This window comes from Staurois parvus, unplaced genomic scaffold, assembly GCF_062004578.1.
Source record: "Staurois parvus isolate SC_StPar_1 unplaced genomic scaffold, SC_StPar_1.0 ptg003107l, whole genome shotgun sequence".
Classification (NCBI taxonomy): domain Eukaryota; kingdom Metazoa; phylum Chordata; class Amphibia; order Anura; family Ranidae; genus Staurois; species Staurois parvus.
Window position 1 is genome coordinate 1 of NW_028320903.1, and position 27,085 is coordinate 27,085.

The 27,085-nt window shown below is 49.9% G+C and overlaps 2 protein-coding genes across 2 annotated transcripts; both read left to right on the top strand.

Annotated features, from left to right (window-relative positions):
• Positions 1-291: 291 nt before the first annotated feature.
• Positions 292-27,085, top strand: LOC149428591 (inactive dipeptidyl peptidase 10-like; the record flags this gene model as incomplete). The annotated part of the gene is made up of 10 exons (XM_089667222.1): positions 292-336; positions 543-645; positions 721-790; positions 2,158-2,352; positions 6,199-6,253; positions 10,250-10,349; positions 16,644-16,702; positions 16,839-16,911; positions 18,237-18,310; positions 26,305-27,085. Coding segments are annotated over 10 exons (912 nt in total), but the record flags the coding sequence as incomplete, so codon positions are not given.
• Positions 24,387-25,866, top strand: LOC149428592 (uncharacterized; the record flags this gene model as incomplete). The annotated part of the gene is made up of 5 exons (XM_089667221.1): positions 24,387-24,805; positions 24,900-24,903; positions 25,140-25,210; positions 25,296-25,299; positions 25,465-25,866. Coding segments are annotated over 5 exons (789 nt in total), but the record flags the coding sequence as incomplete, so codon positions are not given.

Here is a 27,085-nt window from a genome sequence, read left to right on the forward strand (position 1 = left end):
CATCATAAGTTCCCTCATAAGATCCATCATGAGATCCACCACCACCTCTAGGCTCAGGAAACCACCCTCATAGAGAGAACCAAGGGGAACTGGCTGAAATGGACCCCTAGCAAGTCTACTTTGTGTCCAGTTTAATCTGTCAGTGAGGAGCAGATCCGTTGTATGTGGGGGATGTCCTCAGAAATCTGACACTTACAGTAACTTTCCTTCTGTGTTCATCCTCACAGCTGCATTGAGTTGGCCTCCATGTATTTCTTCCACAGGTTGTGACCCGTGTTTGTTGCCTTGCAGGTCCCGGAGTCCCGATGTTCACCGTCCACAGCACCATCAACCCCTTCAGGTCAGTCCCAACCCAATTCCCATCGGAGGAACAAATGTAACAAGCATCATGACAATGTCGGAGATAGTTCTGTGTCGGGGCCCATTGTACAGAGATCACTGAGCCGGTCACATGTGTACCAGAAGAGCTTACACTCTAATGTCCCCTCACATGCAGGGTGGGGGAGGGGTGCGTGTTCTTCATCGAATTGTTTCTCCCCCTGCAGATTTCTTCACCATGGAGGAATAATTCGGTTCTTCAGGAAGCCATCTCCCAGAAGCAGATATTCCGGAGTGAGATAAAGACGATAAATATTGATGATTACGGTGAGGATTGGCCATGTGGCGGCCATGTTTGTGGGTGTCTCCGGCGCTCACTCACCCCCGTCTTCTCTGTTGTAGAACTTCCTCTCCGGCTCTCGTTTCCTCGGGATTTCACGGAGCAGAACCAATATCCTCTCCTCCTCATCGTGTAAGTTTTCCTAATGACTCCGAATGGCAATAAAAACTGGAAGCAGAAAATCGAGAGCGGCCGTAAAATCTGCCGCGGTGCGAATTGCCGCTCCTCCAACGTTGGGCTGTGAAATCGATCGTCTTGTTACCTCATCTAAGGGGATCGGGATTTGGAGCAGATTGGACCGGTTGGCTGTGTATGGGTCTCCAGCCCTTCCTCGGGATTGGCTGCGGAGATTTGGGCTCCGATGGATTTTCTGTCTTCATATAATCTGACCACATATGTGATTACCGCACAGAAATCTGCCACAAGGGGGCGGAGCTACATTCAGATCGCCTGGACAGACCAATGGATTATTGTTATTGGAGTGGGAGGGGTCTCTGTACGCAGAGTGGGGAGGGGTCTCTGTACGCAGAGTGGGAGGGGTCTCTGTACGCAGAGTGGGAGGAGTCTCTATACGCAGAGTGGGAGGGGTCTCTGTACATGCAGAGGGAGGGTCTATACGTGGAGTGGGAGGGTCTATCTACGTGGAGTGGAAGGGGTCTATCTACTCAGAGTGGAGGAGTCTATGTACACGGCGTGGAAGGGGTCTATGTACACGGCGTGGAAGGGGTCTATGTACACAGCGTGGGAGGGGTCTATGTACACGGAGTGGAGGGGTCTATGTACACGGAGTGGGAGGGGTCTATGTACACGGAGTGGGAGGGGTCTATGTACAGCAGAGTGGGAGGGGTCTATGTAAGCAGAGTGGGAGGGTCTCTGTAAGCAGAGTGGGAGGGGTCTCTGTAAGCAGAGTGGGAGGGGTCTCTGTAAGCAGAGTGGGAGGGGTCTCTGTAAGCAGAGTGGGAGGGGTCTCTGTAAGCAGAGTGGGAGGGGCCTCTGTACACAGAGTGGGAGGGGTCTATGTACGCATAGTGGGAGGGGTCTATGTACACCTAGTGGGAGAGGTCTCTGTACGCAGAGTGGGAGGGGTCTCTGTACACAGTGGGAGGGGTCTCTGTACACAGTGGGAGGGGTCTCTGTACACAGTGGGAGGGGTCTCTGTACACAGTGGGAGGGGTCTCTACGCAGAGTGGGAGGGGTCTCTACGCAGAGTGGGAGGGGTCTCTACGCAGAGTGGGAGGGGTCTCTACGCAGAGTGGGAGGGGTCTCTACGCAGAGTGGGAGAGGTCTCTGTACGCAGAGTGGGAGGGGTCTATGTACACCTAGTGGGAGGGGCCTATGTACGCAGTGGGAGGGGTCTCTACGCAGATTGGGAGGGGTCTCTGTACACATAGTAGGAGGGGCCTATGTCATCTTCAGGAGATCTGTATGATGGAGGGACAGATGAAGTCCCTTGCCCACTGGTCCTCAACCCACAATGACTTCTCCTTCTTCCTCCTCAGGGATGAGTCTCCGGGGAGTCAGCTGGTCACAGACAAGTTCCATGTGGATTGGGATTCCGTACTCATTAACTCCGATAACGTCATCGTGGCGCGATTCGATGGGCGAGGGAGCGGATTCCAGGGACTGAAGATCCTGCAGGAGGTTCACCGTGGACTTGGATCTGTGGAAGTAAAGGACCACATAGCTGCTGTAGAGTGAGAATTGTTACCTCTCTTTGCCCTCTGTGTGATGGCAGATCCAGGCTGCAGGCACTGTGTGGGGGGGGAAATAGGGTGGGCACTGTGTGGGGGGGACATAGGGTGGGCACTGTGTTGGGGGGGGGGGACATAGGGTGGGCACTGTGGCGGACGACGACATAGGGTGGGCACTGTGTGGGGGGGACATAGAATGGGCACTGTGTGGGGATGGGGACATAGGGTGGACACTGTGTGGGGAGGGGACATAGGGTGGGCACTGTGTTGGGGGGGGGGGACATAGGGTGGGCACTGTGGGGGGGGACGACATAGGGTGGGCACTGTGTGGGGGGGACATAGGGTGGGCACTGTGTGGGGGGAGGACATAGGGTGGGCACTGTGTGGTCTATGTACATGGAGTGGGAGGAGTCTATGATATCCAATGTATAATACATAAGGGGGGATATGATCTCCATGTATGATACATAAGGGGGGATATGATCTCCATGTATGATACATAAGGGGGGATATGATCTCCATGTATGATACATAAGGGGGGATATGATCTCCATGTATAATACATAAGGGGGATATGATCTCCATGTATAATACATAAGGGGGATAAGATCTCCATGTATAATACATAAGGGGGATATGATCTCCATGTATAATACATAAGGGGGATATGATCTCCATGTATAATACATAAGGGGGATATGATCTCCATGTATAATACATAAGGGGGGGATATGATCTCCATGTATAATACATAAGGGGGATATGATCTCCATGTATAATACATAAGGGGGAATATGATCTCCATGTATAATACATAAGGGGGGATACGATCTCCATGTATAATACATAAGGGGGGATATGATCTCCATGTATAATACATAAGGGGGGATATGATCTCCATGTATAATACATAAGGGGGGATACGATCTCCATGTATAATACATAAGGGGGGATATGATCTCCATGTATGATACATAAGGGGGGATATGATCTCCATGTATGATACATAAGGGGGGATATGATCTCCATGTATGATACATAAGGGGGGATATGATCTCCATGTATAATACATAAGGGGGGATATGATCTCCATGTATAATACATAAGGGGGATAAGATCTCCATGTATAATACATAAGGGGGATATGATCTCCATGTATAATACATAAGGGGGATATGATCTCCATGTATAATACATAAGGGGGATATGATCTCCATGTATAATACATAAGGGGGGATATGATCTCCATGTATAATACATAAGGGGGATATGATCTCCATGTATAATACATAAGGGGGAATATGATCTCCATGTATAATACATAAGGGGGGATACGATCTCCATGTATAATACATAAGGGGGGATATGATCTCCATGTATAATACATAAGGGGGGATATGATCTCCATGTATAATACATAAGGGGGGATACGATCTCCATGTATAATACATAAGGGGGGATACGATCTCCATGTATAATACATAAGGGGGGGATACGATCACCATGTATAATACATAAGGGGGGATACGATCTCCATGTATAATACATAAGGGGGGGATATGATATCCATGTATAATACATAAGGGGGGGATATGTTCTCCATGTATAATACATAAGGGGGGGGATATGATCTCCATGTATAATACATAAGGGGGGGATATGATCTCCATGTATAATACATAAGGGGGGATATGATCTCCATGTATAATACATAAGGGGGGGATATGATCACCATGTATAATACATAAGGGGGGTATGATCTCCATGTATAATACATAAGGGGGGATATGATCTCCATGTATAATACATAAGGGGGGATATGATCTCCATGTATAATACATAAGGGGGGATATGATCTCCATGTATAATACATAAGGGAGGATATGATCTCCATGTATAATACATAAGGGGGGATATGATCTCCATGTATAATACATAAGGGAGGATATGATCTCCATGTATAATACATAAGGGGGGATATGATCTCCATGTATACTACATAAGGGGGGATATGATGTCCATGTATAATACATAAGGGGGATATGATCTCCATGTATAATACATAAGGGGGGATATGATCTCCATGTATAATACATAAGGGGGGATATGATCTCCATGTATAATACATAAGGGGGGGGATATGATCTCCATGTATAATACATAAGGGGGGGATATGATCTCCATGTATAATACATAAGGGGGGATATGATCTCCATGTATAATACATAAGGGGGGGATATGATCTCCATGTATAATACATAAGGGGGGATATGATCTCCATGTATAATACATAAGGGGGGGGTTGCTGTAGGAAAGTCCTGGATCCTTTCTTGGATACACAGAATATAACTGGATACAACATTTATAGGGAAAGGTGATCCCGGGAATATCCGATTGCCTCTCGGGGGATCAGGAAGGAATGTTTCCCTGCAGGAGGAGATTGGATCGTGCTTTGCTGGGATTTTTCCCTTCCTCTGGATCATCTGTGGGTGTCGGATTATAACTTGTTGAACTTGATGGACTTTTGTCTTTTTTCAGCCAGACTAACTATGTAACACTGTAGGACATGCCGGGGGGGGGGAGGGGCGCTGTAGTCCTGATAAGTTTTTTAGTCTTGTGGCTTGTTCAGAAACTCTTCATTCTTCTCCTGTAATTTATGATGGGCTCTGCTCATACATGTAGTCCGGGCTCTGCTCATACATGTAGTCCAGGCTCTGCTCATACATGTAGTCCAGGCTCTGCTCATACATGTAGTCCGGGCTCTGCTCATACATGTAGTCCAGGCTCTGCTCATACATGCAGTCCGGGCTCTGCTCATACATGTAGTCCAGGCTCTGCTCATACATCCAGTCTGGGCTCTGCTCATACATCCAGTCCGGGCTCTGCTCATACATCCAGTCCGGGCTCTGCTCATACATGTAGTCCGGGCTCTGCTCATACATCCAGTCCAGGCTCTGCTCATACATGCAGTCCAGGCTCTGCTCATACATGCAGTCCAGGCTCTGCTCATACATCCAGTCCGGGCTCTGCTCATACATGTAGTCCGGGCTCTGCTCATACATGTAGTCCGGGCTCTGCTCATACATCCAGTCCGGGCTCTGCTCATACATGTAGTCCGGGCTCTGCTCATACATGTAGTCCGGGCTCTGCTCATACATGTAGTCCGGGCTCTGCTCATACATGTAGTTCACCCCTCCCCTCTCCATGTACGTGTCACACTGTCACCCCTCCCCTCTCCATGTATGTGTCACCCTTCCCCTCTCCATGTATGTGTCACCCTTCCCCTTTCCATGTATGTGTCACCCTTCCCCTCTCCATGTACGTGTCACACTGTCACCCTTCCCCTCCTCCATGTATGTTTCACCCCTCCCCTCTCCATGTACGTGTCACACTGTCACCCTTCCCCTCTCCATGTACGTGTCACACTGTCACCCCTCCCCTCTCCATGTATGTGTCACCCTTCCCCTCTCCATGTCTGTGTCACACTGTCACCCTTCCCCTCTCCATGTATGTGTCACACTGTCACCCTTCCCCTCTCCATGTATGTTTCACCCTTCCCCTCTCCATGTCTGTGTCACACTGTCACCCTTCCCCTCTCCATGTATGTGTCACACTGTCACCCTTCCCCTCTCCATGTATGTGTCACACTGTCACCCTTCCCCTCTCCATGTATGTTTCACCCTTCCCCTCTCCATGTACGTGTCACACTGTCACCCTTCCCCTCTCCATGTACTTGTCACACTGTCACCCTTCCCCTCTCCATGTACGTGTCACCCTTCCCCTCTCCATGTACGTGTCACACTGTCACCCCTCCCCTCTCAGTTGATGGTTTGGTTTGTCGCCTGGCAGGTGGGTGTTGCGGGAGCCGTATGTTGACGCCAACAGACTCAGCATATTCGGGAAGGTAAGTCACCATCTGTCATTATAATAATAATAAGCCCCTCCCCCGAGTCCTTCTCTGATTCGCTGCACATTCAGATGAGGAGGATGAGGGTTGTACTTCGTCCATTCAGGAGGACCTGGTCCAGTCTACTGACCTCTCTCCCAGACCTTCAGACACGTTTTGGCCCAGATTGGTGCAGTTTGCATGTGTGTTGTCCTGGAGCAACCTACGTCAGCCATACTCCAGGTCCCCATCCTTTGGTTCTGTAGGGCCCCGGGCCTTTCACAGATGCTAGACTGGCCTAATCTTGTCAAAATCTTCGACATTCTATTGAGGAGGGGTTCCTAAAAAAAGGAATGGTCCCTGTTGTGGACCCGGCCATCTCCCTTCTTAGCAGGAATTTGGACCCCGTGGATAAAAGGTTGAAAGCCCTTTTTAAAGCCGCAAACCGGTCGAATTTTGTTCCATGTTTAGCCACTGCCAATCGACTTCTGTTCAACCACCCTGCCGAATAGAAGCCAATGAGCTGTGAGAATACAGCAGAGCAGACGGGAGGATTCCCCCATCTACCTCAAATGTATGGATGGGGCAACTGCCATCTGAAGGCCTTGTTTTCAATTAGAGGGTCTGCCCCACAACCTACCATTGTGGTTATGGCCATCTGCTGGACCTTGGCTCTCTGGTCCAAGGACATGTCTTGGGATGCTGGTTCTGTCCTGACAGATCCTTCTGTTCTACAGCTACTGGACCTCTTGCCTGTGGCCCTGCTTTATCACATTGAGGGATATCCAATAAATGGGCCTCCTTTCAGTGTGCATGTGAAGGGCCCCTTGATTCACATGTTGGTCTGCAGAGCCTTAGTACAAGAGACTCCTCTTGCCTTTGCCCCTTGATGGAGAGCGCCTCTATGGAGGGAGAATTTCCCTTTTGCCCCAGGAAAAAGTCTGAGAGTTTTTCTTTTGTTTCTTCCTGGCTTCCAGGTCTAAGGTGAAGCCTGGAACTCCATCCCATGGTAGGTCCCGGGTACCCAAATTCACTGTTTCCTCAAGCAAGTCCTCCACTCAATGAGGATGCAATCATATAAGTAGAGGGAGGGGCATCTTCTGTCCTTTGCAGAACATGGAGAGGGAGGCAGCGCCATCTAAGTGCAGTATCCTGTATATAAAACCATTTATTGAAGATACAAGTCATCCGCTCCGCTCATGCCTGGTCACTGGATGTCAGGCCGGTGTCTTTCAATGGTGCTGGTGGCTCCCAACGCTTCCTGTGGACTTGGGTACACCAGGGAGGCAGGGCTGACGTCACTTCCACTCACGTGGGTAGCAGGCGGTGGCGTGTGTTCGGAGCACGTGTGCTCCTTCTTCAGACCGTATGTGAGGTCATCTTTGTGTGGGAATATATGCACAACATGAGGGAGTGGCCATAATCGTCCCGCCCTCACGAGCGCTATGGAAACAATGGTGACAAATGCCAACAGATCCTCACATGACATACAAGGAGCTCTAATACAGACAATGAATGATATATATCTGGACGCGACACAATAAAAGGCATATAATTACTGGTGCCCATATTATGGTATAGTGACCTCATGACCGTATGATAGAAGGCCTCAAGGGTCCCGTGGAAATAAATAAATCTGGCCTTTGCAGCCATCTGTTCATGGGACATTTGGGTCCAGAATGCGGTCTCCAGAGGCTGGAGGCTGGAATGTCATTCTCTACCTCCTCCCCTCTTCATGTTATCAAACTTGCCAATGTCCCCACAAAGATTGGTGGACCTCCGTGCTGCTCCGGGACCGTTGCTGTCACAGGGAGTCATGGAGAGAGAGAGGTTCCAGAGTTTCTATTTAGACCTGTTCACCATTCTCATGGAAAAAAGGGGTCATCCACCTCATTCTGCATTGAACAGCCTGGTTGTTGAAGTCCAGGGTCCTGAAGGCCATCCCTATGCTCTTGAAGGCTAGGAAGTCAACTTTCCACAAACATACCATCACACCTGAAAGGCATAGTTTTCTTACTGTGAGACCAGGAAATTTCCTCCCTAGAAGTACTCAGTAGGAAGAACCCTGTCTTTTCTCCATGCTGGTCTGGATCTACAGTATGTTTGGCCTTGAGCACCATTGAGAATCAAATCTCTAACTTTTTTTCAGAGACAGCTTGTCCTTCCCCAGTGACTCTGTGGGATCTCAGTATGGCTGTGTTGGTTCTTCAAAATCATTCCTTTGATCCTATTAAGGAACTATGCCATCTCTGTAGGTGTCAAGGTCCTACCTTTTCCCAGAGGTTATGCTGCTCCATGTGCTGGCATCCATCTTGGATTTCTGCAGAGCATGGTGGGAGTCTTTTATGCCTTCAGGCCTGAGGTCCATCCCCCAGAGGGGTGTGGTTGATCACATATAAGCCTGTTGTCCGCATGTGCCCTTTGCATTCGTGTCCTGTATGTTCGTGTTGCAACAAGCTCTGTTTCTACTCTCGTGGCTCTCCTGGAAACTGACTCGGCTTTTGACTTGACTATTCTCTGCGTTATCCCTTTATCTGACCTCCCGTTGCTGAACCCGGCTTGTGACCTGTTATTCTTGTCTACCGTTCTGTACTGTCTGTCCCGTTGTTCTCGACCCGGCCTGCCCGACTATGCTATTGTCTTATCTGGTTCCTACCAGCTACACGCCATTGGCGGCAGCCATTACCACAGCTAGGGTGTCTCGGGGGCCGCAACCTGGTCCCTGGCTGCGTCAAGTCCATCCCCACCATCAGGGGCCCAGGTGAAGGGCAGCCTGGGACTTAGACTCCACGCCCTGAGGGACTCCGGTCTGTGGGTGTTGGTTGTCGTCAGTCAGTGCGTGACCCAGCCATTAGGCCTGCCTGTCCATTCCACCACTCCTGCCCTGACATTAGGGAGGTGAGTTTCCAGATTGGTGGCCTTACCTCTCCTTGTGATAACAATAGTTAGGGTTGTACCAAGGCCCACAGCCTCTTACTTTCCCAAAGTGGTTTCTCCCTTCCACCATAATCAGAACTTTTTTCTATCATCTCTCTGTCCTGTTCCAAAACATCCTACGGAGATTTCCCTCGATTGTCTGGATGTGGTACGTGCTGTTCGAGTCTGTCTCTTGGCTCCATACAACAGTCTGACTCTCGGGGTTCCTCCTTTTCCCGTCAGTGAGTCCACTAAGGTCAGTTGTGCTTTTCGACATCAGAAATTTTGTATCTCAGATCTCTATGGCTGCTGCCTGGTCTTCTGTTCACACATTCATTAGGTTTTACCAGTTGGACCTTCAGGCCTCATTGCCAGCTTTGGTTATGAGGTTCTTCGGGTGGCTCTGTAGGCTCCATTGTGTGACATCTGTTGGATTTCATGGACTTAGCTGTTCATTTGCTGTTATCCCTACACCTCACTTGGACTGTTTCTGAAAGTCCCAACGTACCTCCATACTCAGCCCGTGTCCTGAAATGTATACCCCAGAAAATAGGACGGAAATCCTTTCCTTGGAGAACATTACGGCTCTCAGGCTCCTCCCCTATTTTCTTATGATCCACTCCTAATATTACTTGCTACAAAACCGAGGCATGCTGGGAGTGGGAGGAGTTATACTGGGCTGTCCAGCTCCTGTTGGTCAATGCCCAGTCTCTGGAAGGCAGCAGCATAACCCAATGTACCCGAATGTCCTTCCTGTGTCCTGCAGTGTGCGCCAAGAAAAGGGTTTCATGGTAAGCCATTCCCTGCCCCCTTTGATGGGATATTTTCTGACTTCTCCGGTACTGGGAGCATGTGACTGCCGGCAGGTTCCTGTGAATTGTAGTGGGGGGTTCCTGTGAATTGTTGTGGGGGGTTCCTGTGAATTGTAGTGGGGGGGTTCCTGTGAATTGTAGTGGGGGGTTCCTGTGAATTGTAGTGGGGGGTTCCTGTGAATTGTAGTGGGGGGTTCCTGTGAATTGCGGGGCTTTATTCTGTGTTACACAGGGGGGGGGGATATTTGCACCCGTACTGTAATAATAATCCGTCTCCCCTCGGCAGGGCTACGGAGGATACATTGCATCTATGATCCTAAAGGCCAATGAACGTCTCTTCAAATGTGGAGCTCTGATCGCCCCCATCACTGACATGAGGTTGTATGGTAGGTGACACGTAGTCCACATAGAAGAGTACAATGACCGGCAACACACAGGACAGCGTGTTGGTACTCTGACTAGGGTGACATATACAGGGGGGCAAAAAAGTATTTAGTCCCCACCAATGGTACAAGTTCTCCCACTTACAAAGATGAGAGAGGCCTGTAATTGGCATCATAGGGAGACCTCAACTATGAGAGACAAAATGAGAAAACAAATCCAGACAATCTCATTGGCTGATCTGGAAAGAATTTATTTGCAAATTATGGTGGAAAATAAGTATTTGGTGAATATGAAAAGTTGATGTCAATACTTTGTTATATATCCTTTGTTGGCAATGACAGAGGTCAGACGTTTCCTGGAAGTCTTCACAAGGTTGGCACACACTGTTGCTGGTATGTTGGCCCATCCTCCATGCAGATCTCCTCCTCCATGCAGATCTCCTCTAGAGCAGTGATGTTTTGGGGCTGTCGCTGGACAACACGGACTTTCCCTCCAAAGGTTTTCTATGGGGTTGAGATCTGGAGACTGGCTAGGACACTCCAGGACCTTGAAATGCTTCTTACGAAGCCATTCCTTCGTTGCCCGGGTGGTATGTTTGGGATCATTGTCATGTTGGAAGACCCGGCCACGTTTCATCTTCAATGCCCTTGCTGATGGAAGGAGGTTTGCACTCAAAATCTCACGATACATGGCCCCATTCATTCTGTCCTGTACATGGATCAGTCATCCTGGTCCCTTTGCGAAGAAACAGCCCCAAAGCATGATGTTGCCACCCCCATGCTTCACAGTAGGTATGGTGTTCTTTGGATGCAACTCAGCATTCTCTCTCCTCCAAACACGACGAGTTGTGTTTCTACCAAACAGTTCTATTTTGGTTTCATCTGACCATATGACATTCTCCCAATCCTCTTCTGCATCATCCAAATGCTCTCTAGCAAACTTCAGACGGGCCCCCGACATGTACTGGCTTAAGCAGGGGGCCACGTCTGGCACTGCAGGATCTGAGTCCCTGGCGGCATAGTGTGTTACTGATGGTAGCCTTTGTTACGTTGGTCCCAGCTCTCTGCAGGTCATTCACTAGGTCCCCCCGTGTGGTCCTGGGATTTTTGCTCACCGTTCTTGTGATCATTTTGACCCCACGGGGTGAGATCTTGCGTGGAGCCCCAGATGGAGGGAGATTATCAGTGGTCTTGTATGTCTTCCATTTTCTAATTATTGCTCCCACAGTTGATTTGTTCACACCAAGCTGCTTGCCTATTGCAGATTCAGTCTTCCCAGCCTGGTGCAGGTCTACAATTTTGTTTCTGGTGTCCTTCGACAGCTCTTTGGTCTTCACCATAGTGGAGTTTGGAGTGTGACTGTTTGAGGTTGTGGACAGGTGTCTTTTATACTGATAACAAGTTCAAACAGGTGCCATTGATACAGGTAATGAGTGCAGGACAGAGGAGCCTCTTATAGAAGAAGGTCCAGGTCTGTGAGAGCCAGAAATCTTGATGTTTGTAGGAGACCAAATACTTATTTTCCACCCTAATTTGCAAATAAATTCTTTCCAGATCAGCCAATGAGATTGTCTGGATTTGTTTTCTCATTTTGTCTCTCATAGTTGAGGTCTCCCTATGATGCCAATTACAGGCCTCTCTCATCTCTGTAAGTGGGAGAACTTGTACCATTGGTGGGGACTAAGTACTTTTTTGCCTCACTGTATATGGCAGCTAAGACTGTCTGTCCCATCACTGACATGAGGTGGCATCTAATGCTTAGAAAATACTACGCTGGCAGCAGTACCCCCCCCCCCCCCCCCGGGTCATTCATATCTCACACCGTAGTGCACTGGTACTGTCATCCTTCTCCTATATACACTCAACGGCCACTTTATTAGGTCCTCCTTGCTAGTGCCACGAAGACCTCCCCCACACCATGACACCACCTCCACCAGCCTGAACCATTGATACAAGGCAGGAGGGATCCCCCACACCATGACACCACCACCACCAGCCTGAACCATTGATACAAAGCAGGATGGATCCCCCACACCATGACACCACCTCCACCAGCCTGAACCATTGATACAAGGCAGGAGGGATCCCCCACACCATGACACCACCTCCAGCCTGAACCATTGATACAAGGCAGGATGGATCCCCCACACCATGACACCACCACCAGCCTGAACCATTGATACAAGGCAGGATGGATCCCCCACACCATGACACCCCCACCACCAGTCTGAACCATTGATACAAGGCAGGATGGATCCCCCACACCATGACACCACCACCACCAGCCTGAACCATTGATACAAGGCAGGATGGATCCCCCACACCATGACACCACCACCACCACCAGCCTGAACCATTGATACAAGGCAGGATGGATCCCCCACACCATGACACCACCACCAGCCTGAACCATTGATACAAGGCAGGATGGATCCCCCACACCATGACACCACCACCACCAGCCTGGACCATTGATACAAGGCAGGAGGGATCCCCCACACCATGACACCACCACCACCAGCCTGAACCATTGATACAAGGCAGGATGGATCCCCCACACCATGACACCACCACCACCAGCCTGAACCATTGATACAAGGCAGGATGGATCCCCCACACCATGACACCACCACCACCAGCCTGAACCATTGATACAAGGCAGGATGGATCCCCCACACCATGACACCACCACCACCAGCCTGAACCATTGATACAAGGCAGGATGGATCCCCCACACCATGACACCACCACCAGCCTAAACCATTAATACAAGGCAGGAGGGATCCACCACACCATGACACCACCAGCCTGAACCATAGATACAAGGCAGGAGGGATCCATGCTTTCATGTTGTTTACACCAAATTCTGACCCCACCATCTGAATGTTGCAGCTGAAATCCAGACTACTCAGACCCGGCAACGTTCTTCCAATCTTCTATTGTCCAGTGTTGGTGATCCTGTGTGAATTGTAGCCTCCGTTTCCTGTTCTTAGCTGACAGGAGTGGCACCCGGTGTGGTCTTCTGCTGCTGTAGCCCATCTGCTTCAAGGTTGGACGTCTTGTGCATTCAGAGATGGTATTCTTCATACTTTGGGTGTAACGAGTGGTTATTGGAGTTACTGTTGCCTTTCTATCATCTCCAACCAGTCTGCCCATTCTCCTCTGACCTCTGACCTCAACACAGCATTTTCCTCCACACAACTGCCACTCACTGGATATTTTCTCTTTTTCGGACCATTCTCAGTAAACCCCGGAGATGGCTGGTGGGAAAATCCCAGGAGATCAGCAGTTTTTAAACTACTCAAACTAGTTTGTCTGGCACCAACAACCATGCCACGTTCAAAGTCACTTAAATCCCCTTTCTTCCCCATTCTGATGATCGGTTTGAACTTCAGCAAGTCGTCTTCGCCACGTCTAGATGCCTAAATGTATTGAGTTGTTGCCATGTGATTGGCTGATGAGCAGTTTGTGTTACCGAGCCATTGTACAGGTGGACCTAATAAAGTGTCCGATGAGTGTATATTCCACACAATAGCTTCCTGCTACTGGAACCCCCCCCCCCCCCCCCCCCACTGTATATATCATACCGGTACCACCCCCCCCCCCCTCACTGTATATATCATACCGGTACTACCGTACCCCCCCCCTCACTGTATATATCAGACCGGTACCACCCCCCCCCCCCCCCCTCACTGTATATATCATACCGATACCACCGTCCGTCCCCCCCCCCACTGTATATATCATACCGATACCACCGTCCGTCCCCCCCCCCACTGTATATATCATACCGATACCACCGTCCCCCCCCCCCCCACTGTATATATCATACCGGTACCACCCCCCCCCCTCACTGTATATATCATACCGATACCACCGTCCCCCCCCCCCCCCCCACTGTATATATCAGACCGGTACCCCCCCCCCCCCTCACTGTATATATCATACCGGTACCACCGTCCCCCCCCCCCCCCTCACTGTATATATCAGACCGGTACCACCGTCCCCCCCCCCCCCCCCCACTGTATATATCAGACCGGTACCCCCCCCCCCCCCCCCCCCTCACTGTATATATCATACCGGTACCACCGTCCCCCCCCCCCCCCCCCACTGTATATATCATACCGGTACTACCGTCCGTCCGTCCCCTCACTGTATATATCAGACCGGTACTACCGTCCCCCCCCCCTCACTGTATATATCATACCGGTACTACCGTCCCCCCCCCCTCACTGTATATATCATACCGGTACCACCCCCCCCCCCCTCACTGTATATATCATACCGGTACTACCGTCCCCCCCCCCCCTCACTGTATATATCATACCGGTACCACCCCCCCCCCCCTCACTGTATATATCATACCGATACCATCGTCCCCCCCCCCCCCCCACTGTATATATCAGACCGGTACCACCCCCCCCCCCCCCCTCACTGTATATATCATACCGGTACCACCGTCCGTCCCCCCCCCTCACTGTATATATCAGACCGGTACCACCCCCCCCCCCTCACTGTATATATCATACCGGTACTACCGTCCCCCCCCCCCCCTCACTGTATATATCATACCGGTACTACCGTCCCCCCCCCTCACTGTATATATCATACCGGTACCACCCCCCCCCCTCACTGTATATATCATACCGGTACTACCGTCCCCCCCCCCCCCTCACTGTATATATCATACCGGTACTACCGTCCCCCCCCCCCCTCACTGTATATATCATACCGGTACCACCGTCCCCCCCCTCTCACTGTATATATCAGACCGGTACCACCGTCCCCCCCCCCCCCTCACTGTATATATCAGACCGGTACTACCGTCCCCCCCCCCCCCCTCACTGTATATATCATACCGGTACCACCGTCCCCCCCCCCCCCTCACTGTATATATCATACCGGTACCACCCCCCCCCTCACTGTATGTATATATCATACCGGTACCACCCCCCCCCCCCCACTGTATACATCATACCGGTACCACCATCCCCCCCCCCCCCACTGTATATATCATACCGGTACCACCGTCCCCGTCCCCCCCCCACTGTATATATCATACCGATACCACCGTCCCCCCGTCCCCCCACTGTATATATCATACCGGTACCACCGTCCCCCCCCCCCCCCACTGTATATATCATACCGGTACCACCGCCCCCCCCCCCCCCCACTGTATACATCATACCGGTACCACCATCCCCCCCCCCCCCACTGTATATATCATACCGGTACCACCGCCCCCCCCCCCCCCCACTGTATATATCATACCGATACCACCGTCCCCCCCCCCCCCACTGTATATATCATACCGGTACCACCGTCCCCCCCCCCCAGTGCTGTATATATCATACCGGTACCACCCCCCCCCCAGTGCTGTATATATCATACCGGTACCCCCCCCAGTGCTGTATATATCATACCGGTACCACCGCCCCCCCCCCCCACTGTATATATCATACCGGTACCACCGTCCCCCCTCACTGTATATATCATACCGGTACCACCGTCCCCGTCCCCCCCCCAGTGCTGTATATATCATACCGGTACCACCCCCCCCCCCAGTACTGTATATATCATACCGGTACCCCCCCCCCCAGTGCTGTATATATCATACCGGTACCACCGCCCCCCCCCACTGTCTATATCTTACCGGTACCACCGTCCCCCCCCCCCCTGTATATATCATACCGGTCCCACCGTCCCCTCCCCACTGTATATATCATACCGGTACCACCATCCCCCCCCCTCACTGTATATATCATACTGGTACCACCCCCCCCCCCCAGTGCTGTATATATCATACCGGTACTACCGTCCCCCCCCCCCCCCCCCCCCCCAGTGCTGTATATATATCATACCGGTACTACCGTCCACCCCCCCAGTGCCGTATATTACCGGTACCACCATCCCCCCCCCCAGTGCCGTATATATCATACCGGTACCCCCCCCCAGTGCCGTATATATCATACCGCCCCCCCCCCCAGTGCCGTATATATCATACCGGTACCCCCCCCCCAGTGCTGTATATATCATACCGCCCCCCCCCCAGTGCCGTATATATCATACCGGTACCCCCCCCCCCCCAGTGCCGTATATATCATACCGGTACCCCCCCCCCCAGTGCCGTATATATCATACCGCCCCCCCCCCCCCCAGTGCCGTGTATGTTGCACGCAGTGTCACGCTGGTACCTGCACTGCCTCTCATTATGGGGTGCAGAGTCCCCTCCGCTGTAGTTCCCGGACAGAAGTCATGTGATCAGACTGAACCTTCCCTCCTTCTCTCGTTCTGCAGCGTCAGCATTTTCAGAGCGATACCTGGGATTGCCGAGCACAGATGAGAACACCTATCAGGTAAACCATCGTTCTGCACTCCGCCCCCTGCCCCGCCCCGCCCTACCTGGATCCACCCACCTCCTCTGTGCTCCCCTATCATTGCCCCCCAAGTCTACCCCCCTGTGTCCCCCTCAGCTGTACATTTCTCTCGCAGGCGTCCAGCGTGCTGCACAACATTCAGGGCTTCAAAGAGAAGAACCTCTTATTGATCCATGGCACCGCAGATGGTGAGTCCCCCCAACACTCAGCCCCGTCTTGGGGTTCCGCTGCCTGTAATTCGCTCCCCAATATTGCAGTGTAAGCGGATGGCAGACCGATATCTATTGCCCCAGCTGCACCCCCTGTATCCCCCCTGGTATTGGTTGGTCATGTAACTGGGTTGGAGGGGGCAGAGATGAGACTGCAAATCAGGGAACAATGCTGAGTGGGGGAAATCCTCTAATCTGTCCAATCACCATGAAATGAACCCCCAGACATGAGATCACCCAACTATCAGAATACAAGGTAACCCCATACAGGTAGCAGAATACAAGGTAACCCCCATACAGGTAGCAGATTACAGGGTAACACCACGTACAGGTAGCAGAATACAAGGTAACCCCCATACAGGTAGCAGAATACAAGGTAACCCCATACAGGTACAAAATACAAGGTAACCCCCATAGAGGTAGCAGAATACAAGGTAACCCTCATACATGTAGCAGAATACAAGGTAACCCCCATAGAGGTAGCAGAATACAAGGTAACCCCCATACAGGTAGCAGATTACAGGGTAAACCCATACAGGTAGCAGAATACAAGGTAACCCCCATAGAGGTAGCAGAATACAAGGTAACCCTCATACATGTAGCAAAATACAAGGTAATCCTCATACAGGTACAAAATACAAGGTAACCCTCATACAGGTAGCAGAATACAAGGTAACCCCCATACAGGTAGCAGATTACAAGGTAACCCTCATACAGGTAGCAGAATACAAGGTAAACCTCATACAGGTTGCAGATTACAGGGTGACCCTCATACAGGTTGCAGATTACAAGGTAACCCTCATACAGGTAGCAGAATACAAGGTAAACCTCATACAGGTTGCAGATTACAGGGTGACCCTCATACAGGTTGCAGATTACAAGGTAACCCTCATACAGGTAGCAGATTACAAGGTAACCCTCATACAGGTAGCAGATTACAGGGTGACCCTCATACAGGTAGCAGATTACAAGGTAAACCTCATACAGGGTGCAGATTACAGGGTGACCCTCATACAGGCAGCAGATTACAAGGTAATCCTCATACAGGTAGCAGATTACAAGGTAACCTCCATACAGGTAGCAGATTACAAGGTAATCCTCATACTGGCCTCTCTCCCTATGCAGGTCTTAGATGGGTCTCGCACAGCACAGAGATCACTGTCAGCATCTCAGTCTGTGCACAGCGCAGCACTGACAGCCCCAGGCAGATCGGTAGCAGAGCTTGTCTGTGATTGGATGAGACATACCATGTGACTTCCTCCTGAAGCTCCTCCTCTAACATTTCCTGTTTCTGTTTTCTGCAGCAAAAGTCCATTTTCAGCATTCAGCCGAACTCATCAAACAGCTGATCAAAGTGGGCGTGAACCACACCACGCAGGTGAGGCCAGAGCCGCCATCTTCCTCCTCCCACCGCCCACTTCTAGGATGAAGGTCCTACACCCCCGAGCACCCACCCGCAACATTGTTTATAAACATCGATCAGACGGGGGATGGAGATACAAAGTAACATTGTTTATAAACATCGATCAGACGGGAGATAGAAAGATACAAAGTAACATTGTTTATAAACATCGATCAGACGGGGGATGGAGATACAAAGTAACATTGTTTATAAACATCGATCAGACGGGAGATAGAGAGATACAAAGTAACATTGTTTATAAACATCGATCAGACGGGAGATAGAGATACAAAGTAACATTGTTTATAAACATCGATCAGACGGGGGATGGAGATACAAAGTAACATTGTTTATAAACATCGATCAGACGGGAGATAGAGAGATACAAAGTAACATTGTTTATAAACATCGATCAGACGGGAGATAGAGAGATACAAAGTAACATTGTTTATAAACATCGATCAGACGGGAGATAGAGATACAAAGTAACATTGTTTATAAACATCGATCAGACGGGGGATGGAGATACAAAGTAACATTGTTTATAAACATCGATCAGACGGGGGATGGAGAGATACAAAGTAACATTGTTTATAAACATCGATCAGACGGGAGATAGAGAGATACAAAGTAACGTTGTTTATAAACATCGATCAGACGGGGGATGGAGAGATACAAAGTAACATTGTTTATAAACATCGATCAGACGGGAGATGGAGAGATACAAAGTAACATTGTTTATAAACATCGATCAGACAGGAGATAGAGATACAAAGTAACATTGTTTATAAACATCGATCAGACGGGAGATAGAGATACAAAGTAACATTGTTTATAAACATCGATCAGACGGGAGATAGAGATACAAAGTAACATTGTTTATAAACATCGATCAGACGGGAGATAGAGATACAAAGTAACATTGTTTATAAACATCGATCAGACGGGGGATGGAGATACAAAGTAACATTGTTTATAAACATCGATCAGACGGGGGATGGAGAGATACAAAGTAACATTGTTTATAAACATCGATCAGACGGGGGATAGAGATACAAAGTAACATTGTTTATAAACATCGATCAGACGGGGGATGGAGATACAAAGCAACATTGTTTATAAACATCGATCAGACGGGGGATGGAGAGATACAAAGTAACATTGTTTATAAACATCGATCAGACGGGAGACGGAGAGATACAACATAACATTGTTTATAAACATCGATCAGACGGGAGATGGAGATACAAAGTAACATTGTTTATAAACATCGATCAGACGGGAGATAGAGATACAAAGTAACATTGTTTATAAACATCGATCAGACGGGAGATAGAGAAATACAAAGTAACATTGTTTATAAACATCGATCAGACGGGAGATAGAGATACAAAGTAACATTGTTTATAAACATCGATCAGACGGGGGATAGAGATACAAAGTAACATTGTTTATAAACATCGATCAGACGGGAGATGGAGATACAAAGTAACATTGTTTATAAACATCGATCAGACGGGAGATAGAGATACAAAGTAACATTGTTTATAAACATCGATCAGACGGGAGATAGAGATACAAAGTAACATTGTTTATAAACATCGATCAGACGGGGGATAGAGATACAAAGTAACATTGTTTATAAACATCGATCAGACGGGAGATAGAGAGATACAAAGTAACATTGTTTATAAACATCGATCAGACGGGAGATAGATACAAAGTAACATTGTTTATAAACATCGATCAGACGGGAGATAGAGATACAAAGTAACATTGTTTATAAACATCGATCAGACGGGGGATAGAGATACAAAGTAACATTGTTTATAAACATCGATCAGACGGGAGGTAGAGATACAAAGTAACATTGTTTATAAACATCGATCAGACGGGAGATAGAGATACAAAGTAACATTGTTTATAAACATCGATCAGACGGGAGATAGAGATACAAAGTAACATTGTTTATAAACATCGATCAGACGGGAGATAGAGATACAAAGTAACATTGTTTATAAACATCGATCAGACGGGGGATGGAGATACAAAGTAACATTGTTTATAAACATCGATCAGACGGGAGATAGATACAAAGTAACATTGTTTATAAACATCGATCAGACGGGAGATAGAGATACAAAGTAACATTGTTTATAAACATCGATCAGACGGGGGATGGAGATACAAAGTAACATTGTTTATAAACATCGATCAGACGGGGGATGGAGATACAAAGTAACATTGTTTATAAACATCGATCAGACGGGAGATAGAGATACAAAGTAACATTGTTTATAAACATCGATCAGACGGGGAGAGATACAAAGTAACATTGTTTATAAACATCGATCGGACGGGGAAGAGATACAAAGTAACATTGTTTATAAACATCGATCAGACGGGGAGAGATACAAAGTAACATTGTTTATAAACATCGATCGGACGGGGGATAGAGATACAAAGTAACATTGTTTATAAACATCGATCAGACGGGGGATAGAGATACAAAGTAACATTGTTTATAAACATCGATCAGACGGGGGATAGAGATACAAAGTAACATTGTTTATAAACATCGATCAGACGGGAGATAGAGATACAAAGTAACATTGTTTATAAACATCGATCAGACGGGAGATAGAGATACAAAGTAACATTGTTTATAAACATCGATCAGACGGGAGATAGAGATACAAAGTAACATTGTTTATAAACATCGATCAGACGGGGGATGGAGATACAAAGTAACATTGTTTATAAACATCGATCAGACGGGGGATGGAGATACAAAGTAACATTGTTTATAAACATCGATCAGACGGAAGATAGAGAGATACAAAGTAACATTGTTTATAAACATCGATCAGACGGGAGATAGAGATACAAAGTAACATTGTTTATAAACATCGATCAGACGGGAGATAGAGAGATACAAAGTAACATTGTTTATAAACATCGATCAGACGGGAGATAGATACAAAGTAACATTGTTTATAAACATCGATCAGACGGGAGATAGAGATACAAAGTAACATTGTTTATAAACATCGATCAGACGGGGGATGGAGATACAAAGTAACATTGTTTATAAACATCGATCAGACGGGGGATAGAGATACAAAGTAACATTGTTTATAAACATCGATCAGACGGGAGATAGAGATACAAAGTAACATTGTTTATAAACATCGATCAGACGGGGAGAGATACAAAGTAACATTGTTTATAAACATCGATCGGACGGGGAAGAGATACAAAGTAACATTGTTTATAAACATCGATCGGACGGGGGATAGAGATACAAAGTAACATTGTTTATAAACATCGATCGGACGGGGGATAGAGATACAAAGTAACATTGTTTATAAACATCGATCGGACGGGGGATAGAGATACAAAGTAACATTGTTTATAAACATCGATCAGACGGGGGATAGAGATACAAAGTAACATTGTTTATAAACATCGATCAGACGGGAGATAGAGATACAAAGTAACATTGTTTATAAACATCGATCAGACGGGGGATGGAGATACAAAGTAACATTGTTTATAAACATCGATCAGACGGGGGATGGAGATACAAAGAAACATTGTTTATAAACATCGATCAGACGGAAGATAGAGAGATACAAAGTAACATTGTTTATAAACATCGATCAGACGGGAGATAGAGAGATACAAAGTAACATTGCACTTCTGTAGATTGATGTCCTCTGACCAAATAACTGCTATGGAGCCCAGAGCTATCAGACTTCAAACTCCCCCCCCCCCCAGTAGTTCTCCCTGCCCCCCATGTGGCTAATGAAGAGTCCTGAGTCCTCCCTCTCCTTCCCAGCCTGGTCTTCCATCTCCTTCCCAGACTGGTCCTCCATCTCCTTCGCAGACTGGTCCTCCATCTCCTTCGCAGACTGGTCCTACATCTCCTTCCCAGCCTGGTACTCCATCTCCTTCCCAGCCTGGTACTCCATCTCCTTCCCAGCCTGGTACTCCATCTCCTTCCCAGCCTGGTACTCCATCTCCTTCCCAGCCTGGTACTCCATCTCCTTCCCAGCCTGGTACTCCATCTCCTTCCCAGCCTGGTACTCCATCTCCTTCCCAGCATGGTCCTCCATCTCCTTCCCAGCATGGTCCTCCATCTCCTTCCTAGCCTGGTCCTCCCTCTCCTTCCTAGCTTTGTGCTCTTTCTCCTTCCCAGCCTGATCCTCCATCTCCTTCCCAGCCTGGTCCTCCCTCTCCTTCCCAGCCTGATCCTCCCTCTCCTTCCCAGCCTGATCCTCCCTCTCCTTCCCAGCCTGATCCTCCATCTCCTTCCCAGCCTGATCCTCCCTCTCCTTCCCAGCCTGGTCCTCCCTCTCCTTCCTAGCCTGGTCCTCCCTCTCTTTCCTATCCTTGTCCTCCATCTCCTTCCCAGACTGGTCCTCCATCTCCTTCCCAGCATGATCCTCCCTCTCCTTCTCAGCTTTGTCCTCCATATCTTTCCAAGCCTGGTCCTCCATCTCCTTCCAAGCCTGGTCCTCCATCTCCTTCCCAGCCTGGTCCTCCATCTCCTTCCCAGCCTGGTCCTCCATCTCCTTCCCAGCCTGGTCCTCCATCTCCTTCCCAGACTGGTCCTCCATCTCCTTCCCAGACTGGTCCTCCATCTCCTTCCCAGACTGGTCCTCCATCTCCTTCCCAGACTGGTCCTCCCTCTCCTTCCCAGACTGGTCCTCCCTCTCCTTCCCAGACTGGTCCTCCCTCTCCTTCCCAGACTGGTCCTCCCTCTCCTTCCCAGACACGTCTTCCATCTCCTTCCCAGACTGGTTCTCCATCTCCTTCCCAGCCTTTTCCTCCTTCTCCTTCCCAGCCTTTTCCTCCTTCTCCTTCCCAGCCTTGTCCTCCTTCTCCTTCCCAGCCTGGTCCTCCCTCTCCTTCCTATCCTTGTCCTCCATCTCCTTCCCAGACTGGTCCTCCATCTCCTTCCCAGACTGGTCCTCCATCTCCTTCCCAGCCTGGTCCTTCATCTCCTTCCTAGCCTGGTCCTCCCTCTCTTTCTTTCCTATCCTTGTCCTCTATCTCCTTCCTAGCCTGGTCCTCCCTCTCCTTCCTTCCTAGCCTGGTCCTCCCTCTTCTTCTCAGCCTGGTCCTCCATCTCCTTCCCAGCCTGGTCCTCCCTCTCCTTCTCAGCCTGGTCCTCCCTCTCCTTCTCAGCCTGGTCCTCCCTCTCCTTCTCAGCCTGGTCCTCCCTCTCCTTCTCAGCCTGGTCCTCCCTCTCCTTCTCAGCCTGGTCCTCCCTCTCCTTCTCAGCCTGGTCCTCCCTCTCCTTCTCAGCCTGGTCCTCCATCTCCTTCCCAGCCTTGTCCTCCCTCTCCTTCCTAGCCTGGTCCTCCCTCTCCTTCCTAGCCTGGTCCTCCCTCTCTTTCCTATCCTTGTCCTCCATCTCCTTCCCAGACTGGTCCTCCATCTCCTTCCCAGCATGATCCTCCCTCTCCTTCTCAGCTTTGTCCTCCATATCTTTCCAAGCCTGGTCCTCCATATCTTTCCAAGCCTGGTCCTCCATCTCCTTCCCAGCCTTGTCCTCCATCTCCTTCCCAGCCTTGTCCTCCATCTCCTTCCCAGACTGGTCCTCCATCTCCTTCCCAGACTGGTCCTCCATCTCCTTCCCAGACTGGTCCTCCATCTCCTTCCCAGACTGGTCCTCCATCTCCTTCCCAGCCTGGTCCTCCATCTCCTTCCCAGCCTGGTCCTCCATCTCCTTCCCAGCCTGGTCCTCCATCTCCTTCCCAGCCTGGTCCTCCATCTCCTTCCCAGCCTGGTCTTCCATCTCCTTCCCAGCCTGGTCCTGCTTCTCCTTCCTAGCCTGGTCCTCCATCTCCTTCCCAGCCTGATCCTCCCTCTCCTTCCCAGCCTGATCCTCCATCTCCTTCCCAGCCTGATCCTCCCTCTCCTTCCCAGCCTGATACTCCCTCTCCTTCCCAGCCTGATCCCCCCCTCTCCTTCCCAGCCTGGTCCTCCCTCTCCTTCCCAGCCTGGTCCTCCCTCTCCTTCCTAGCCTGGTCCTCCCTCTCCTTCCCAGACTGGTCCTCCCTCTCCTTCCCAGCCTGGTCCTCCCTCTCCTTCCCAGACTGGTTCTCCTTCTCCTTCCCAGCCTTTTCCTCCTTCTCCTTCCCAGCCTTGTTCTTCTTCTCCTTCCCAGCCTTGTCCTCCTTCTCCTTCCCAGCCTGGTCCTCCCTCTCCTTCCCAGACTGGTCCTCCATCTCCTTCCCAGCCTGGTCCTCCCTCTCCTTCCCAGCCTGGTCCTCCCTCTTTCTTTCCTATCCTTGTCCTCCATCTCCTTCCCAGCATGGTCCTTCTTCTCCTTCCCAGCCTGGTTCTCCTTCTCTTTCCCAGCATGGTCCTCCTTCTCCTTCCCAGACTGATCCTCCTTCTCCTTCCTAGCCTTTTCCTCCTTCTCCTTCCTAGCCTGGTCCTCCCTCTCATTCCTTCCTAGCCTGGTCCTCCCTCTTCTCAGCCTGGTCCTCCCTCTTCTTCTCAGCCTGGTCCTCCCTCTTCTTCTCAGCCTGGTCCTCCCTCTCCTTTCCAGCCTGGTCCTCCCTCTCCTTCCCAGCCTGGTCCTCCCTCTCCTTCCCAGCCTGGTCCTCCCTCTCCTTCCCAGCCTGGTCCTCCCTCTCCTTCCCAGCCTGGTCCTCCCTCTCCTTCCCAGCCTGGTCCTCCCTCTCCTTCTCAGCCTGGTCCTCCCTCTCCTTCTCAGCCTGGTCCTCCCTCTCCTTCTCAGCCTGGTCCTCCCTCTCCTTCTCAGCCTGGTCCTCCCTCTCCTCCTCAGCCTGTTCCTCCCTCTCCTTCCCAGCCTGGTCCTTCATCTCCTTTCCAGGCTAGTCCTCCATCTCCTTCCTAGCCTGGTTCTCCTTCCCAGCATGGTCCTCCTTCTCCTTTCCAGGCTAGTCCTCCATCTCCTTCCTAGCCTGGTTCTCCTTCCCAGCATGGTCCTCCTTCTCCTTCACTCCCAGTCAATAGTGGAGGAAGGTAGATATGTGTCCTAAGAAGGGGGATAGTTAGCAGAGAAGAGACCTAGACTGACATTGAATTGTTCTCATCGGTTCTACTGGACCAACACTCCACTGGAGCCACCTCTTTGGAGCCACGACTAGGCCCAGACTGATCCTCCTTCTCCTTCCTACCCTGTTCCTCCTTCTCCTTCCTACCCTGTTCCTCCATCTCCTTCCCAGCTTGGTCCTCCATCTCCTTCCCAGCTTGGTCCTCCATCTCCTTCCCAGCCTGGTCCTCCTTCTCCTTCCCAGCCTGGTTCTCCCTCTCCTTCCCAGCCTCGTTCTCCCTCTCCTTCCCAGCCTCGTTCTCCCTCTCCTTCTAAGACTGATCCTCCTCCTTCCCAGACTGATCTTACTTCTCCCTCCCAGACTGGTCCTCCTTCTCCTTCTTAGCCTGGTCCTCCCTCTCCTTCTCAGCCTGGTCCTCCCTCTCCTTCTCAGCCTGGTCCTCCCTCTCCTTCTCAGCCTGGTCCTCCCTCTCCTTCTCAGCCTGGTCCTCCTTCTCGTTCCCAGCCTGGTCCTCCTTCTCGTTCCCAGCCTGGTCCTCCCTCTCCTTCTCAGCCTGGTCCTCCCTCTCCTTCTCAGCCTGGTCCTCCCTCTCCTTCTCAGCCTGGTCCTCCCTCTCCTTCTCAGCCTGGTCCTCCTTCTCCTTCCTAGCCCGGTTCTCCTTCTCCTTCCCAACATGGTCCTCCTCCTTCACTCCCAGTCAATAGTGGAGGAAGGCAGATATGTGTCCTAGGAAGGGGGGTAGTTAGCAGAGAAGAGACCTAGACTGACATTTAATTGTTCTCTTCGGTTGTACTGGACCAACACTCCACTGGAGCCACCTCTTTGCAGCCACGACTAGGCCCGCACCCCATTTCAGGTGGCTTATCCTGGGGTCATTAGGAGGTGGTGAGATGTTTCTGGAAGGTTCCTCACATATGTTTTCTCTTTCTCTAGATCTATCCGGATGAAGGTCACATGATTTCATCAGAGAAGAGCCGCTTCCACCTGTACAGCACACTCCTGCGATTCTTCGGTGAATGTTCCCAGGCGGATATGCAGGTGGTACCGCAGGAAGTGGAAGAAGATGAATGAAAGGCAGACGAGACATTCTCTATATCCTCAGACTCCCTCAGGGGCAGGAACTGTCTGACATCAGAGGCCCTCGGGGGTGGGGACTGTCTGACATCAGAGGCCCTCGGGGGTGGGGACTGTCTGACATCAGCACACGAAGGATTTGCGGTTCCGGATTGGCGGTTTTGGATACGATTAGTGTAGTGCATGTTTTCTTCTGTTCCTCCTTCCAAGACGTTGTACTAACCTTTCATTTCCAGAGCAGATCCCACCCAAAGCTCTCATGTGACCCCGACAACCTTCCCTGAACAAGTGCAATTTCCTGGATGTTGTCAGAGGATTGTGGGTGGAGTCACACGGCACGTGATGCCCGATCTGGGGAGAAGCACTTTTTGGAAGTGAATTTTTGCAATGTCCAAACATTTCTATGTCTACAGAACAAAGATCGACCTTCTGGCTCGGGGGGAGAATTCTATTTTTCAAGCTGTACTGGAGGCTCCACTGCGAACTGAATTATCCGTCACAATTGTGTTTGCGGATTCTCATTTTACAAGAGAAATGTTTTATTTGTCTTAATATACAATCTGACCGACCCCATCGATTCCCAATGTAAATTCTCACTTGTATATATGATGACATCGATATTAAATTATGTTTTCTTAAA